Source organism: Thalassophryne amazonica, chromosome 9 (assembly GCF_902500255.1).
Source record: "Thalassophryne amazonica chromosome 9, fThaAma1.1, whole genome shotgun sequence".
NCBI classification, from domain to species: Eukaryota; Metazoa; Chordata; class Actinopteri; order Batrachoidiformes; family Batrachoididae; genus Thalassophryne; species Thalassophryne amazonica.
The window spans coordinates 735,116-752,670 of NC_047111.1; the positions used below are offsets into that span (position 1 = coordinate 735,116).

The 17,555-nt window shown below is 43.0% G+C and overlaps 1 protein-coding gene across 1 annotated transcript in view; it reads right to left on the minus strand.

The window, feature by feature from the left end:
* Nucleotides 1–2,643: 2,643 nt before the first annotated feature.
* mcama (melanoma cell adhesion molecule a) overlaps nt 2,644–17,555 on the minus strand; it is a 183,755-nt gene continuing 168,843 nt past the window's right edge. The window contains exons 20-21 of the mRNA XM_034178051.1: nt 4,444–4,551; nt 2,644–3,082 (exon numbers count right to left, since the gene is read on the minus strand). Of these exons, the coding sequence (XP_034033942.1) occupies nt 4,452–4,551 (100 nt within the window). The 3' untranslated portion in view covers nt 2,644–3,082; nt 4,444–4,451. The remainder of the gene's footprint in view (nt 3,083–4,443; nt 4,552–17,555) is intronic.

The following is a 17,555-nucleotide window of genomic DNA, read 5'->3' on the forward strand; positions in this document are numbered from 1 at the left end:
GAGGCCGTCCCGCTGCTGAAACCTGATCTCAGAAGCAGCAGACAAACTAACTCCACAGTTAATAGCTTCATTCTCAGTCAGCATTTAAAGCACTTCGCTGGGAAATTGCCAAACCCGCTGAGCTGAGCTGAGCCGAGCGCAGGCCGACGGTCACAGCTGCTCACGCTGTGATTCTTGGCCACAAAAATGCCTGGACCGAGTCTGCCAGCTCCTTCTGGAAAACCACACGGTTGGTTTGTGGTCCTCAGCGCTCGGTGTCATTTTGAGGAGCGGTTTGTGAGCGCGCAGCACGAGCTGCTGCTGGAACCGACTGCAGCACTCAGACGGGTTTTCTGGAACGTCTCAGAGCCGCTGACGGCGGTTTGGAGACAGATCTGAATTAAGTGATGGGCCCAGACTCTGGGAGGCCCCAAGCCCAAATCTCACACACACACACACACACACACACACACACACACACACACACACACACACACACACACACACACACACACACACACACACACAAAGACTCTGGCTTTTAGAAAAACATTCTCACTTAGATTGAAACTTTTTTATTTTGCATCATTTTCTTGCAAAAAATATAAAACAAAACAAAAAAAGCACATGAATTAAATTACGTTAAACAAAAAAACTTAAGATCAGTGTCAAACTTTTTTCCCAAGAGAGACCCCCCCCCCAAAAAAACCCTGTTCAATACACAGTCATATCAAATGGAAAGTACGCACACGCAGATGCTGCTAATCTGCTCACGTTTGATTCAGATTCGCACTGAGTAATTTAATGTCACAGCAGCACAGCTGTAACTGATGATGTCACAAAGGCTCAGTGATCACAGAGAACCTGAACGCAGCATGGTGACGATGTTTTGTACCTGCAGATTTTTACAACACAGTAAACAAAGAAAAGACTAAAAACAACAAACTTTAACGCTAAAGTCACACAACTGTTCAACACGGACCCTTAAAGGATCAACCCAGTGCTTAAAACCACACACACACACACACACACACAGAATGAGTGAAGAAAACTGTTCAGACACGCAGGTTTGATGTTTAACTGCTCAGAAACTAATCTGAACCCGTCTGTTGTGGCTGGCGTGCCTGGCTGGCTTTTGTGTGTCTTTTGTTTCTGTCTTTTGGTTTTCCTCCCAGGTGGTGCACATTTGGGACTGAGTGGCTGTGTAGCTGAGTTTATCAGGACCTCACCCTGATCACCTGAGGCTGATCACCTGCGGCTCGTCAGGACTCACAGCTGTGGTGCATCTACATGGATTGGAACATGGTGGCATTTAAGTCTGGAGTACACAGTGTGTATTTGCCAGAGACTCGACCTTGTGACCAGACGGGTGAGATCGTCGTCTCGAGAGCCATCTCATCATCAGTGGATGCAGAGAACGTCCAGGGTTTGATGCACGGTCTGTGAAAGAGGAGGGGGTGAGGTCTCACGCTCGTCAGCACACTTCCTGAGGTACGTTAGATTTTGTGACTAACATTTATACAGTCAGTAAATGTGGTGTCCCTCACACCTTATTATATTGAGCTGTATGTAGTCGTTTAATCAGCTTCCACTGCAGTGGAGTTTTGTGAACTGGATGTTCCATGCCTGCAGGGTGGGAAGCTGATTAGTAATTAAGCCAGGAAGTGTTTGCTGTTTGTACACCTTTGAGCGGTCTCTCTGTGTGTGGAGTGTGGACTCACATGATGATTTCTTCTTTCACAGACTCGGTTTGTCGCGGCCACCTGGGGGCTGTCGGCGGGGTCCTTGGGTCCGAACTGGTACTGGCTCCGGACCGTTTTGTGCTGCTAGGAGCGCACCGCAAATCCGCCACGCCAGACCGCGCACTTATTTGTTTGTATTTTTTCACATCACTGTTATGTTTATTAAACTCAGTTATCCTTTGTACCGTGCTCTGCTTATTTTATACTGGGTCCTTCAAACGCTGGTCGGTTCTCCGGGCTGCGTCCGACACATAACACCGTCCTGATGAAAGACTGAAAGTCATGACTTGTTTAATAATGACGGGTAGATTAAAAACTTTACTGTTCAATGATTTGTTTTTGGTCTCATTTCAGGAGAAAGACTTGTCCATCAAGTGTTTGTTCTTTAAGGCTTCTGTCATGGATCATGAGCTTCCAAACACAAAGGAAGTGCCATAAAGAAAAGCACAGTCAGAATTTAGGTGACAAGCAACCAGAGCTGAGTCTAAAAAATTGTCTGAAGTGACGACTGATCCTGAACACGTCAAATCAGTTTGGCATTTTCTCAGATTTGCGTCAAAAATAGAGGAAATATGGCACCGTGTTCAAAAACCATTTGAAGCCTAAAATGTATATGATGGACTAAGTTTGTCCGTAGCTGAAATTTTGGGGAACCAGAATGTTCAGAGTGGTTCATGTCAAGACCAAAAACTAAAAGTGGTCATGTGGACATGGGACGTCTACGTGTCACACGTATGCTCAGTAAACGTGTGGTGAACACTGGGACGGTCCAGCAGCCTTCAGGTTCAGTGTTTGGCAGCCAGACAACCTTTGAGCTCTACAGTTTAACTAGCAGTGAAAGGCTGCCCCCTGCTGGTCTGTTTACTACATCTATTTACAACAGCAGTTTTCACAGTTGCAGTGTCTTTTCTGGATGATGATGTTCTGAAGCCTTCGAGCTTCCTGATGCTTCAGATGTTCTGCATCCAAACAACACGTCTCCTTTTATTTGTTGTACGTGTTTTTTCTTTGTTTGTTTGTTTTGGCTCAAAAACTGCAGCATGAGTGCTGTGAATTATTTTGGCAAATATTGGCACCACGTATGAAAATGTGCTGGTGACACCTGCAATATGTTGGAGACTAAACAAGTTTAAAGAAAAATCAGCAAATAAGCAAACAGCCTGAACACTTTAAATAACAAATCGAGCAAATATACACACTTAAAAAAAAAATCAGCATCGTACACACAGCAAACAACCGAAACAAGATCTACGAGTGTGTCAGCGTAGGAGTACCGCTGAGCAGAGAGCATGATGGGAATGTGCGGACAGTGAGTTGGTCTCTGGTCTCCGTCTCCACGTTCCGCCTCCGGCTGCATGTCACTGAGGAGGACGAGAGAGAAATGATGATGTCACTGCAAGAACAATAACAGCCGTGATGTCATAGAGAACAGCTTTTTTTTGTAGGTGTGGCCAAATTAACAGTTTGTTCTACTGATATATTTCATTTTAAATAAGAGCACACAAACACCAAAGAGAGTCCACCAGGGGGCTCCACACTTCCTGCAGCTCACTGCTGTCATCAAAATGACTAAAAATAAAATATGAAAAATCCTTCAGGAGCTAAAATGTAAATGTTGTTTTTGCTGCCTCCTGTGCCAGAGTGAAAGAGACGAACACTCAGATTTGATTGATCTGATCTGATCACACTTCCTTTAGCTTGGCTGTGAAATTAGAATGCTTGTGCAGCTTTAGGTTCAGATTTCACTAAGTTTTATTACGTCTTACACTGAATGCCTTCTTTGGTTTCTAAGCACAGGAGCTCAGACGTTTCCGCTTTCTTGTCAAACATACAATCAATGTTTTTTCACCTGCTAGCGTTCTTCTAGCGTTGTTCTGGGTGGAAAGTTTTTGGCATGAGAAAGTTTGTTAACTCCGCTCTGTTATTGTAAACAGACACACGTGGACTGTGCTTACCAAGGATGGAATATTTTGTGCATTTGATGTGTTCAGATGAAATTAACACGTGTCTGCAAGCTGCAGTGCACACATGACCAGCAGGGGCAGTATCAAGACGATCAGCAGTGCTGCTGCCGTTGCACAGCGACACAAATATGTTTGTCAGGAGTATGGGCAGCGCTGTCTCGTTTGAAGCCCTGCCTAATGTCGCGGGATCTGACCACAGCCTGCACACACACAGAGCATCAGTTCACACAGAAACATGGTGTACTGTTTTGTTTACAGCTGCAATCACTGAAGCCGTTGCAAGAAAGACAAGGCAAATAATGTGAATGAGTCGGAGGTGGACGGAGTAGCTGTGTTCTCTCGCCTGCACAACCACCTCGACAGGCTTGAGCAGCCGTGGGTCAGAAACAAACCACAACACATGTCCACGTTCCACCGCATCATCACTTTTTCTTTGCATTTTCACTTTGTTTGCATGTAATTTCCCCAAAAACTCAGAGAAAGTGCCGTGTTTCTGCTGGGGACACACAAGCTGCCGTTAATAAGAACGTTTTTAACTGTGTTCTCAGTTTGACGCATCTTTTCAGACATTTCTGTTCTTTTTTATCAGAAGTGCAAAAATGAAGAGAATATAAGCGGTTTTGCTAGAGCTGTGCTCGTGGACGCAGCACAGTAAACCGCACGTACTTCAGTCTCATATCATGTACTGTCTGTGTGACCGGGAATGTTACTGGGACTGGAGGAAAGTGGCCCTACAGGGCGGGTTGTGGGTCAGATACCTGCTGCCTCAGGCCTTTCTCATCTCCTTCAGCAGCACCGCTCCCTCGTTCTTCACACTTGTCTTCATCTCTGCAACGATGTCGTCTTTGCTGGACTTTTCATTGGTGCTGGTGAAAAAACAAAAGGAGCACTTCCTGTTTTTAGGAACTTGATGTTAAGTTGGTGTTCAAACTATTCACCTCATTCAGGAAGTCAGGGTGGGCGGCTCCATTTTGTCAAACAACTTCCAGTTTGCCACTGCGTCAATGATTAGCTACGTGGGAACACAGTATGCTAGAAGTGTCCAAACATGAACAACATTAATGGTTCAGTTCGTGGGTGCCACAACAACTGGAGGAAGAGGAAACTGTCGCTTTCAGAATGATGATTTAAACATGGAAAGGAGAGATCTGAGTGCTGTGGACCAGCATTTAACTTGCTCCCTCCTCCATTGAAAGATGAGGATTTCCAGTGCTGGCTAAAGGCGCTGAATTTGAAAAATCCACCCAAACCTCCCTGTGTCTGTTCTTTTCATTTTATGGATCATTTTATTCATGGCGGATGCTTATGAGGTAAGCTGTGTTTGTAGCGTTAGTTGTTATCTAATTTACCGTATTTTCCGGACTATAAGTCGCACCAGCCACTTTATCCATTATAAAGAAAAATAAACCATAAATAAGTCGCACTGGACTATAAGTCGTGTGGACATACAGGTATGTTAACATGAAAAGTTCAGATGATAATATTGTGACGGCTACCGTTTTCGGATGCATATTTCACCAGTCGCAACTTGTAATCTGCAGAGTATGATTTTCTTTTGGGTGGCATTTTTTCGGGCCTTCTCCATTGTCTTGTTAAGTTATCAGTAATGTTGAAATTTTTTTTTTTCTATGGTAGTCAGAAGTCGCAGGAACAGTCACACAAGCCTTGAGCTCATTTTCTGGCGTTTTATTACAACCAAGCGCTGCATGAAAAACCAACATTAAGTAATCTTGGCATTATAGTGGTACTACTTGTTGGGTATTATTTTAACTTCAAGGATTCAGGAGATTCTTTTCTTCGGTGCTTTTATAGTTCCTCGTAGCCAAACCGTCCACACCAAGTGACAACACAAAGTAGTTAAAAATATCGGTATACATAATTTTTTTCATGTCATCTGCCCACTCTGTTATGAGCCGTGGGTGAGCCAGTCGTTCCCTTTGAGCTTTTCAAAAAGGTTTTTGTTTCCACCCATGGAATGACTTCCATTTTTCTATACTGAAAACACCACTGAGCGGAAGTCCTAAGACAAAATGGAAAGGTCTCTGTTGTAAAAGTAGGGCTGAATAAGGTGACTAGGTTTTAAAAATACTAACACCCCCACCCCCCCACATCACACACACACACTCACACACACACACAGTAGAGTAGAAAGGAAGCAACGAAGCAACCCTTAGTGGCAGCTTGGTTGCAGCTTAATTCTGAGGTTTAACAAAAGCGGAGGTGAGGGTTGTTCCCAGTGTGTAGTTGGCGCCTTGCATCCTGACATCGGTGTGTAAGTGTGACTGTGTGAATGGGTGAATGTGAGGCATCACTGTAAAGTGCTTTGAGCATCTGATGTAGATGGAAAAGTGGTATACAAATGCAGTCCATTTACCACATAAACCATTTAGGAATTACAACCACACAGTCCCTCCACTGGCAGAGCTCAAAAATAACTGGACAAACTAAAGGTTTAGGGTGTTCATGTCTTGTAAAACAACATGACATGCATCTATCTGGATATTATGGAATTATGGAATGACTGCCCCCTCTGCTCACCAGTGGGGGCAGCATTTCGCACAGTTCAGCATAGAAAAGCCCACAAGAAGCAGTCAACTGTTGTTACCATAGCAGAAATGTTTCATTCTGAACCAGCAAACTAATGGTGACTCCCACAGTCTGGGAGAAATGCAGTTGTGCGTACACAACTGAGGCTGTTAAAAATGGTCTCGTGCTTCACTACAGACAAGTGACTCAATACATGTCTGGAGCCAAAAACCAACAGAATTTCTGAAAGGTTAAAGGAGTTGGGGATGAAGTGTCCATCTTCTCTTCCCTCTACAGTCTTGAGCCTACTGAATGTTGTGCTGGAAGCATGCATGCAGCCGAGGTGGCTGCAAGTCCACAGCACTGGATAATAAGTATTCACAACTTTTCCTTAGTACCTGAATTCAGATCAATAATGTAGTAACTTGTGTAAAATTCTGCCCAATCATGTTTTTTGCTGTTATCACCTCCCCAATAAAACATGTCCTCCCTTTTTGTTCTGTTTTGTTTGTTAAAAATTTACATTTGCTTGCCTCTACTGGTGGTTGGCTCTCACTGCGGTATTGTATCACTTCCTGTTCCGGAGCACAGCGGTGTTTTTCTGTATCTGTTAGCTGTTTAATCTGCGCAGTTAGATTGATCTAGTTATCTAGATTACGATTTGTTTCCCAGTGTAATCTTTACGTGCCTTAACTAAAGCACTCCTTCTGCTGAATCACCTCTAAATTATTTACACATTATTCACTTTGTGTGTTTTTAGGAATCCGCTAGCTTAGCACAGCTACTAGCTCTTAGCCGGTTTAGCATGGCGGCTTCTCCTGTCTCTCCTGCACTTTTCTGCTCTGGGTGTGAAATGTTTAGTTATTCCTCGGCCTCCTTTAGCAGTAATGTTACTTGTAATAAGTGTAGCTTATTCGTAGCTTTGGAGGCCAGGCTGGGCGAATTGGAGACTCGGCTCCGCACCGTGGAAAATTCTACAGCTAGCCAGGCCCCTGTAGTCAGTGCGGACCAAGGTAGCTTAGCCGCCGTTAGTTTCCCTCTGGCAGATCCCGAGCAGCCGGGAAAGCAGGCCAACTGGGTGACTGTGAGGAAGAAGCGTAGTTCTAAACAGAAGCCCCGTGTACACCGCCAACCCGTTCACATTTCTAACCGTTTTTCCCCACTCGACGACACACCCACCGAGGATCAAACTCTGGTTATTGGCGACTCTGTTTTGAGAAATGTGAAGTTAGCGACACCAGCAACCATAGTCAATTGTCTTCCGGGGGCCAGAGCAGGCGACATTGAAGGAAATTTGAAACTGCTGGCTAAGGCTAAGCGTAAATTTGGTAAGATTGTAATTCACGTCGGCAGTAATGACACCCGGTTACGCCAATCGGAGGTCACTAAAATTAACATTGAAACAGTGTGTAACTTTGCAAAAACAATGTCTGACTCTGTAGTTTTCTCTGGGCCCCTCCCCAATCGGACCGGGAGTGACATGTTTAGCCGCATGTTCTCCTTGAATTGCTGGCTGTCTGAGTGGTGTCCAAAAAATGAGGTGGGCTTCATAGATAATTGGCAAAGCTTCTGGGGAAAACCTGGTCTTGTTAGGAGAGACGGCATCCATCCCACTTTGGATGGAGCAGCTCTCATTTCTAGAAATCTGGCCAATTTTCTTAAATCCTCCAAACCGTGACTATCCAGGGTTGGGACCAGGAAGCAGAGTTGTAGTCTTACACACCTCTCTGCAGCTTCTCTCCCCCTGCCATCCCCTCATTACCCCATCCCCATAGAGACGGTGTCTGCTCCCAGACCACCAATAACCAGCAAAAATCTATTTAAGCATAAAAATTCAAAAAGAAAAAATAATATAGCACCTTCAACTGCACCACAGACTAAAACAGTTAAATGTGGTCTATTAAACATTAGGTCTCTCTCTTCTAAGTCCCTGTTAGTAAATGATATAATAATTGATCAACATATTGATTTATTCTGCCTTACAGAAACCTGGTTACAGCAGGATGAATATGTTAGTTTAAATGAGTCAACACACCCGAGTCACACTAACTGTCAGAATGCTCGTAGCACGGGCAGGGGCGGAGGATTAGCAGCAATCTTCCATTCCAGCTTATTAATTAATCCAAAACACAGACAGAGCTTTAATTCATTTGAAAGCTTGACTCTTAGTCTTGTCTATCCAAATTGGAAGTCCCAAAAACCAGTTTTATTTGTTGTTATCTATCGTCCACCTGGTCATTACTGTGAGTTTCTCTGTGAATTTTCAGACCTTTTGTCTGACTTAGTGCTTAGCTCAGATAAGATAATTATAGTGGGCGATTTTAACATCCACACAGATGCTGAGAATGACAGCCTCAACACTGCATTTAATCTATTATTAGACTCTATTGGCTTTGCTCAAAATGTAAATGAGTCCACCCACCACTTTAATCATATCTTAGATCTTGTTCTGACTTATGGTATGGAAATAGAAGACTTAACAGTATTCCCTGAAAACTCCCTTCTGTCTGATCATTTCTTAATAACATTTACATTTACTCTGATGGACTACCCAGCAGTGGGGAATAAGTTTCATTACACTAGAGGTCTTTCAGAAAGCACTGTAACTAGGTTTAAGGATATGATTCCTTCTTTATCTTCTCTAATGCCATATACCAACACAGTGCAGAGTAGTTACCTAAACTCTGTAAGTGAGATAGAGTATCTCGTCAATAGTTTTACATCCTCATTGTAGACAACTTTGGATGCTGTAGCTCCTCTGAAAATGAGAGCTTTAAATCAGAAGTGCCTGACTCCGTGGTATAACTCACAAACTCGCAGTTTAAAGCAGATAACCCATAAGTTGGAGAGGAAATGGCGTCTCACTAATTTAGAAGATCTTCACTTAGCCTGGAAAAAGAGTCTGTTGCTCTATAAAAAAAGCCCTCCATAAAGCTAGGACATCTTACTACTCATCACTAATTGAAGAAAATAAGAACAACCCCAGGTTTCTTTTCAGCACTGTAGCCAGGCTGACAAAGAGTCAGAGCTCTATTGAGCCGAGTATTACTTTAACTTTAACTAGTAATGACTTCATGACTTTCTTTGCTAATAAAATTTTAACTATTAGAGAAAAAATTACTCATAACCATCCCAAAGATGTATCGTTATCTTTGGCTGCTTTCAGTGATGCCGGTATTTGGTTAGACTCTTTCTCTCCGATTGTTCTGTCTGAGTTATTTTCATTAGTTACTTCATCCAAACCATCAACATGTCTATTAGACCCCATTCCTACCAGGCTGCTCAAGGAAGCCCTACCATTAATTAATGCTTCAATCTTAAATATGATCAATCTATCTTTATTAGTTGGCTTTTAAGGTGGCAGTAATTAAACCATTACTTAAAAAGCCATCACTTGACCCAGCTATCTTAGCTAATTATAGGCCAATCTCCAACCTTCCTTTTCTCTCAAAAATTCTTTAAAGGGTAGTTGTAAAACAGCTAACTGATCATCTGCAGAGGAATGGTCTATTTGAAGAGTTTCAGTCAGGTTTTAGAATTCATCATAGCACAGAAACAGCATTAGTGAAGGTTACAAATGATCTTCTTATGGCCTCGGACAGTGGACTCATCTCTGTGCTTGTTATGTTAGACCTCAGTGCTGCTTTTGATACTGTTGACCATAAAATTTTATTACAGAGATTAGAGCATGCCATAGGTATTAAAGGCACTGCGCTGCGGTGGTTTGAATCATATTTATCTAATAGATTACAATTTGTTCATGTAAATGGGGAATCTTCTTCACAGACTAAGGTTAATTATGGAGTTCCACAAGGTTCTATGCTAGGACCAATTTTATTCACTTTATACATGCTTCCCTTAGGCAGTATTATTAGACGGCATTGCTTAAATTTTCATTGTTACGCAGATGATACCCAGCTTTATCTATCCATGAAGCCAGAGGACACACACCAATTAGCTAAACTGCAGGATTGTCTTACAGACATAAAGACATGGATGACCTCTAGGTTTCTTCCTGTTAAAAGGGAGTTTTTCCTTCCCACTGTCGCCAAGTGCTTGCTCACAGGGGGTCGTGTTGTTTTTACGTAATTATTGTATGGCCTTGCCTTACAATATAAAGTGCCTTGGGGCAACTTTTTGTTGTGATTTGGCGCTATATAAATAAAATTGATTGATTGATTTGCAGAGCAGGTAGCTGAGTGGCGAGGAGCTGGCCTCCCAATCTGCTGATCTGGGTTCATGCAACCTGCCTGCATCCTTAGACAAGACAATGAGTGCCTGATTTAATAAGACCCCATTTAGTAGGCTCCTTCTGTCTCGTGAGATGATGGTGTGTGCCTAGGTGATGGGAGTTTCCTTTCGCCTCTTCTGTCTCTCCTCATTGCTAGCTCTCCTTTGTTGCTCTGCCCTTGATGCCGTCATTGACAGTTTGCCTCCAGATGGTGCAGTTGGGGGCAAGCTTTTCCCAGTTTTCAGAATCGATGCTGGTGGACTTCATGTCTCTTTTGCAGACATCCTTGAACCTAAGATAAGGTCGCCCAAGCTTTCTCTTACCTCGGGCTAGCTCCCCATAGAGAAGGTCCTTTGGAATGCGGCCATCTTGCATCCTGTTCACATGCCCAAGCCATCGTAGTCTGCGCTTGGTGAGCAGTGTCTGGATGCTGTTCAGCTTGGTCCGTCTCAGCACTTCATTGTTGATGATCTTGTCCTGCCATGTGATGCCAAGAATGCGTCTAAGACAGCGGAGATGGAAGTTGTTCAAGCGTTGTCCCTGACTGGCATAGACTGTCTAGGACTCACTCCCAAATAGGAGTGTGCTCACCACGCATGATTCATAGATGCGAACGTTTGTGTTGGTGGTCAGTTTTTTTGTTTGTCCACACAAAAAAGTAGCTTTTGCAATGTAAGTATTTAGTTCAGCATCAGGGAAGTTGGTGGCTGTGCCAGTTGAGCCAAGGTAGGTGAAGCTGTCAACAACCTCTAGGGATGATCCATCGATGAGGATAGACGGCTCACAATATGCTAAACTGTTATGAAAGTGTAACACAAAGGCCAATTTTTCAAGTTACATGTTTTTATTGCAAACTAGTTTGAAATTGTAGTACACATATATTTCTTTCATAAACCACAAAGCTCAAGATAACTCATTAACTATTAACTTTAAAAATTTCACTTTTCCATTAAGGAAAAGTGAAATTAATAAGAGTATGGACCCTTGCGGATGTTATTTTTGACGGACAATTCTCAGGTTGTTTTCAACTTGTTATAATTTCTTAATATGCGTATCTTTTATACAAATTGATGATGTATATCGGAGAATACGTACATATTTCAAAGTAGAATGCCCATCTAAGTGTAAATGTTAGCTATAGTTTATGTGACTTTTAACCATCTATATCTCCCACTTGGTTTTGACAGACGGCATAACATCCGCAAGGGTCATTTTTAATTTAATTTTTTTGTACTTAAAATTGACTCAAGGGCCTTTTATTTACTTTTAATTTTTCATTTCATGGGTTTTCTATTGACTAAAGCACAATGCAATTGCCTTGAGGTTGGTTTGAAAAAAATATGACCTGGTTGAAAAAGTGAGGTCCAATCGTGTTATAATATGTGATGAAAAAAAGTGGATTTTCCAAACTTCTTTTCAATTTTTCTTTATTTTATGAGCAACGAAATACACTCAAATTATACATACTATATATACATTAGTTACATTAGTGTTAATAATAACAAACATTTCTATTCAACAATCCATATTTAATAAACACATTCATGAAGTACCGCAGTTGTAATACAACCCCTGGCAAAAATTATGGAATCACTGGCCTCAGAGGATGTTCATTCAGTTGTTTAATTTTGTAGAAAAAAAGCAGATCACAGACATGACACAAAACTAAAGTCATTTCAAATGGCAACTTTCTGGCTTTAAGAAACACTATAAGAAATCAAAAAAAAAAAAAGATTGTGGCAGTCAGTAACGGTTACTTTTTTAGACCAAGCAGAGGGAAAAAATATGGAATCACTCAATTCTGAGGAATAAATTATGGAATCACCCTGTAAATTTTCATCCCCAAAACTAACACCTGCATCAAATCAGATCTGCTCGTTAGTCTGCATCTAAAAAGGAGTGATCACACCTTGGAGAGCTGTTGCACCAAGTGGACTGACATGAATCATGGCTCCAACACGAGAGATGTCAATTGAAACAAAGGAGAGGATTATCAAACTCTTAAAAGAGAGTAAATCATCACGCAATGTTGCAAAAGATGTTGGTTGTTCAGTCAGCTGTGTCTAAACTCTGGACCAAATACAAACAACATGGGAAGGTTGTTAAAGGCAAACATACTGGTAGACCAAGGAAGACATCAAAGCGTCAAGACAGAAAACTTAAAGCAATATGTCTCAAAAATCAATCAAATCAAACAAAACAAATGAGGAACGAATGGGAGGAAACTGGAGTCAACGTCTGTGACCGAACTGTAAGAAACCGCCTAAAGGAAATGGGATTTACATACAGAAAAGCTAAACGAAAGCCATCATTAACACCTAAACAGAAAAAACAAGGTTACAATGGGCTAAGGAAAAGCAATCGTGGACTGTGGATGACTGGATGACAGTCATATTCAGTGATGAATCTCGAATCTGCATTGGGCAAGGTGATGATGCTGGAACTTTTGTTTGGTGCCTTTCCAATGGGATTTATAAAGATGACTGCCTGAAGAGAACATGTAAATTTTCACAGTCATTGATGATATGGGGCTGCATGTCAGGTAAAGGCACTGGGGAGATGGCTGTCGTTACATCATCAATAAATGCACAAGTTTACGTTGATATTTTGGACAATTGAAAGGATGTTTGGGGATGATGAAATCATTTTCAAGATGATAATGCATCTTGCCATAGAGCAAAAACTGTGAAAACATTCCTTGCAAAAAGACACATAGGGTCAATGTCATGGCATAGGGTCAATATCAACGAGCAGATGTGATTTGATGCAGGTGTTAGTTTTGGGGATGAAAATTTACAGGGTGATTCCATAATTTTTGCCAGGGGTTGTATAACGGTTTAGCATATTGTGAGCCAAACGGTGGTGTCTCTACTCCTTGGCAGAGAACTTTGGTCTTTTTGACGCTGATGATCAGCCCAAACTCTTTGCAGGCTTTCGAGAACTGATCCATAAGAATCTGAAGATCCTGTTCTTTGTGGGTCACTAGTGCTGCATCATCAGCAAACAGTTTTAAATCAAATCAATTTTATTTATATAGCGCCAAATCACAACAAACAGTTGCCCCAAGGCACTTTATATTGTAAGGCAAGGCCATACAATAATTATGTAAAAACCCCAACAGTCAAAACGACCCCCTGTGAGCAAGCATTTGGTGACAGTGGGAAGGAAAAACTCCCTTTTAACAGGAAGAAACCTCCAGCAGAACCAGGCTCAGGGAGGGGCAGTCTTCTGCTGGGACTGGTTGGGGCTGAAGGAGAGAACCAGGAAAAAGACATGCTATGGAAGAGAGCAGAGATCAGTTTTAGAGAGAAAATCATGTCCACTGTTGAGCGACCTGCCCTGAAACCACACTGTGATTCTGGGTAGATCCCTGAAGCTAGTTTCTGGAGGTGAGATAGCGCCACACGGGCAAATGCTTTGCCGACTGTGACTAGAAGTGATATTCCGCGATAGTGGTCACAGCAGCCATGGTCGCCCTTGTTCTTATACAGGTTTATGCAGTTGGAGTCACGCATTTCCTGTGGTACTGAGCATTCTATTAAGCAGGTTTTTTTAGGAGATCTGTCAGAGGTCCTAAGAGGGCTGAAGATCCGTACTTGATGATCTCAGGTGGTATACAGTTGCTGCCTGCTGCTTTGCCACTAGATAGTTGCCTGATTGCTTTCTGAAGTTCCCCCTCACTTGGTTCGCTGTCAAGGTTCTCCATTGTTGGCAGTTGTGGAATTGAGTTCAGGGCTCTCTCAGTGACTAGGTTTGTCCTACCATACACTTCAATGTAGTGTTCTACCCAGTGTTCCATTTTCTTCTTTAATGATCTCCCCAGACTTGGATTTCAGCTGCGCTGTTCTTGATGCCTTCAAACATTCTTCTGATGTAGCCTGTGTCTGATGTGTTCTGGATGTCTTCCCAGACTTGAAGCCAGTGCATGAAATTTCAGTAAGGTATATCTTATATATTATATTCCAATTCTAAGGTGGAACTATGCCAGTATACAAAGGTATATCTAAAAAGGAAGAGTAAAATAGGAGAATAGAAAAGAGTAGAGTAGAGCCACTTAGGTGCCTGGTCTTGAGAACCAGGCATGTTCACATACTGCCTGGCTTTGCGTTGTGTGGCCCTTTATTCCTCTCTCAGCCTCTCTAGGTTCTTGGCTGTTGGAGAGTTTTTGTAGACTGCAAGTGCTCTTCTCTTGGATATCACTGATGGTTCCATTTCCTTCCAGTGGTTGTCAAACCAGTGTGTGTTGGACCTTTCTCTCTTCCCAAACACTGTCAGTGCAGTTTGGTATATGGTGGTCTTGATATGGTGCCATAGGTCCTCTGAGGTGGTGCTGGTGGTTGTTGCTGGATGCAGCTGAGCTCCATTTGGAACTCTTCAACTTTCTCTGGGTCTTTGGTCTTAAAGGTGTTCAGCTTGGGTACTGGCTTGGGTCTCGATCTGTGGGGCTTCTTGGGGTGGATTCTGACTCTGGCACAGATGAGGGAGTGGGAGTGGTTGGTGTTAACACTGTGAAAAGGTTCTGGTGAGCTTTACGTAGTTCAGATCTTTCCTGCGAGTCAAGATAAGGTGCCAATGGCCAGATCGTGGATGTCAACAGAACACTTTGTGGTGTGGTTTCTGTTGAAAGAAGGTGTTGGTGACACACGGATCGTGGTAGCAGTATAACTGTAGGAAGCGTTGACCATTTTCATTCATCTTGCCAGTTCCATGGTGCCCAATACAGGTTGGCCAAGAATTGTGGTTGCTCCCCACTCTTGCATTGAAGTACCCCAGTACAAACAGTGACTCACTCTGTGGAACACTTTGTATGGCAGTTACGAAGGAATCATAAAATTTTGTCTTTATCATCTGATGTAGATGTGAGTGTAGGTGCATATATGCAGAGGAAGTTTGCAAGGCTCTTGGAAGTGTTTATACGTAGTAGAAGTAATCTCTCTGTTCCTTGAGATGGGGTCTTAACTAATTGGGCATGAGGGAGTTTTTGATAGCGAATCCCACCCCAGGCTCAAGAACATCTTCCTCAGGTTTACCTTGCCAGAAGAACGTGTAGTTTTCTTCTTTCAGGGATCCACTGTCTGCAATTCGCATTTTCTGAAGTGCAGCTATATCGATGGAATTGGTTCAGCTCTCTGTCAATAATGGCAGTTTTCCTGACATCAGAGATATTGGTGATGTCCTGTGTAAGGCCGGGTTGCAATTCTCCTTACATTCCAGCTGGCAAAATGGAGCAGTGAGCTCTTTGAATTGTGTTTTCTGGTGATGTGTTTAACGACTGGCTTGTTGGAATGTACATTCCTAAGCTTCACTCACCCCATGAAGCAGGCACGTCGTAGCGGGACAGCACCTTATTGGCCGAGGGCTGCTCAGCTTGAGGCAGGCAGTAGCTATCCAGTGGGCTCCTAAGATCCCTCCTACCATCAGAAGCAGCCCCTCATGCTCATCTGCCTCCCATTCTACTCTGAGTAGAATGGGAGGCAGAGCCTTCAGCTTTCAGGCTCCTCTCCTGTGGAACCAGCTCCCAATTCAGATCAGGGAGACAGACACCCTCTCTACTTTTAAGATTAGGCTTAAAACAAACTCCTTTTTGCTAAAGCTTATAGTTAGGGCTGGATCAGGTGACCCTGAACCATCCCTTAGTTATGCTGCTATAGACTTAGACTGCTGGGGGGTTCCCATGATGCACTGAGTGTTTCTTTCTCTTTTTGCTCTGTATGCACCACTCTGCATTTAATCATTAGTGATTGATCTCTGCTCTCTTCCACAGCATGTCTTTTTCCTGGTTCTCTCCCTCAGCCCCAACCAGTCCCACCAGAACACTGCCCCTCCCTGAGCCTGGTTCTGCTGGAGGTTTCTTCCTGTTAAAAGGGAGTTTTTCCTTCCCACTGTCGCCAAATGCTTGCTCACAGGGGGTCGTTTTGACCGTTGGGGTTTTTCCGTAATTATTGTATGGCCTTGCCTTACAATATAAAGCGCCTTGGGGCAACTGTTTGTTGTGATTTGGCGCTATATAAATAAAATTGATTTGATTTGATCTTTACGCCAATCAAGTTTGAGCTTATAACTGGTGACTGCTGCTTGCTGGGTTGTGTCTTCATCTTATGACGGACAAAGCTGGAATGTCCTCTCCATGGCACAAGCCTGGTCATGGATTGGAAGTCCTGTGTTGCCCAGTCAGCAGGTCTTCCTTCTCAGCTTTGCTGATGTGATCCAAGTGGAAAGGAAAGGTCCGATACTCCTGGCACCAGGTCAGCTGTAGGAGCTGCCACAATGATGCATGATGGCACCAGGCTGCCTGATGGAGTTCCGCTCCAGATTTTCTCTTGGGTTTGACTCCCTTAGCCTTCACCTAGAAGGCCATGAGCTGGATTTGATTTTTGAGTTGCATTCTCCTAGCCTTTGCCTAAAGAGGCCCAACCTACAAGGCAGCAAGTGGTTGGAATGATAAGTGCCAGGGCGTGTCCACATGCCAGTGGAACTGCACACTGTACCTTTGGGGCTCCAACCTGCTCCGAGATCCCTCACAGTTCAGCCTGGGGCCGCAAGGTACCCAGTTGCCCGTGGTGCACCAACGTGGAGGGACTGTGAGAGTCTTGGTGCACAGATCCATAAAACCACCAGGGAGGTCTTACGCACTCAGCCTCCTTTTCACTCCAAGGAGCTAGATGGTGGCTGCAGCTGGAAGCGAGAAGCAAGCAACTAACTACACTATGCTACAGCACTGCAGACTATACAGAGCTCACCGCACCAAATAAGACCCCATATAGGAAGTGCAAAATTTGTCACTTGTCCAAATTTATGTGTGAATAACACTCACAACTTGCCCTGCCTCTCCACCCTGCTGTCCATGTGGAACAGACAGCAACAATCAGTGATTTTAGAACCTCAGACCTCAACAATTTTTAGAAGAGGAACTTGGACCTTTTATTTCCTGTTGATGTAATTTTATGTTAATTTACTGTCTTAATGTATTTATAAATTGTTTAGGGTCTAGTTATCATATACACACACAATCATTTTTATTTTTACTTCTATTTTGTCACTTGATTTTTAAACACACCACAATGGAAATAAGTGTTTTCACTTTCTTGTGTCATCCATGTATTTTGAACGTAT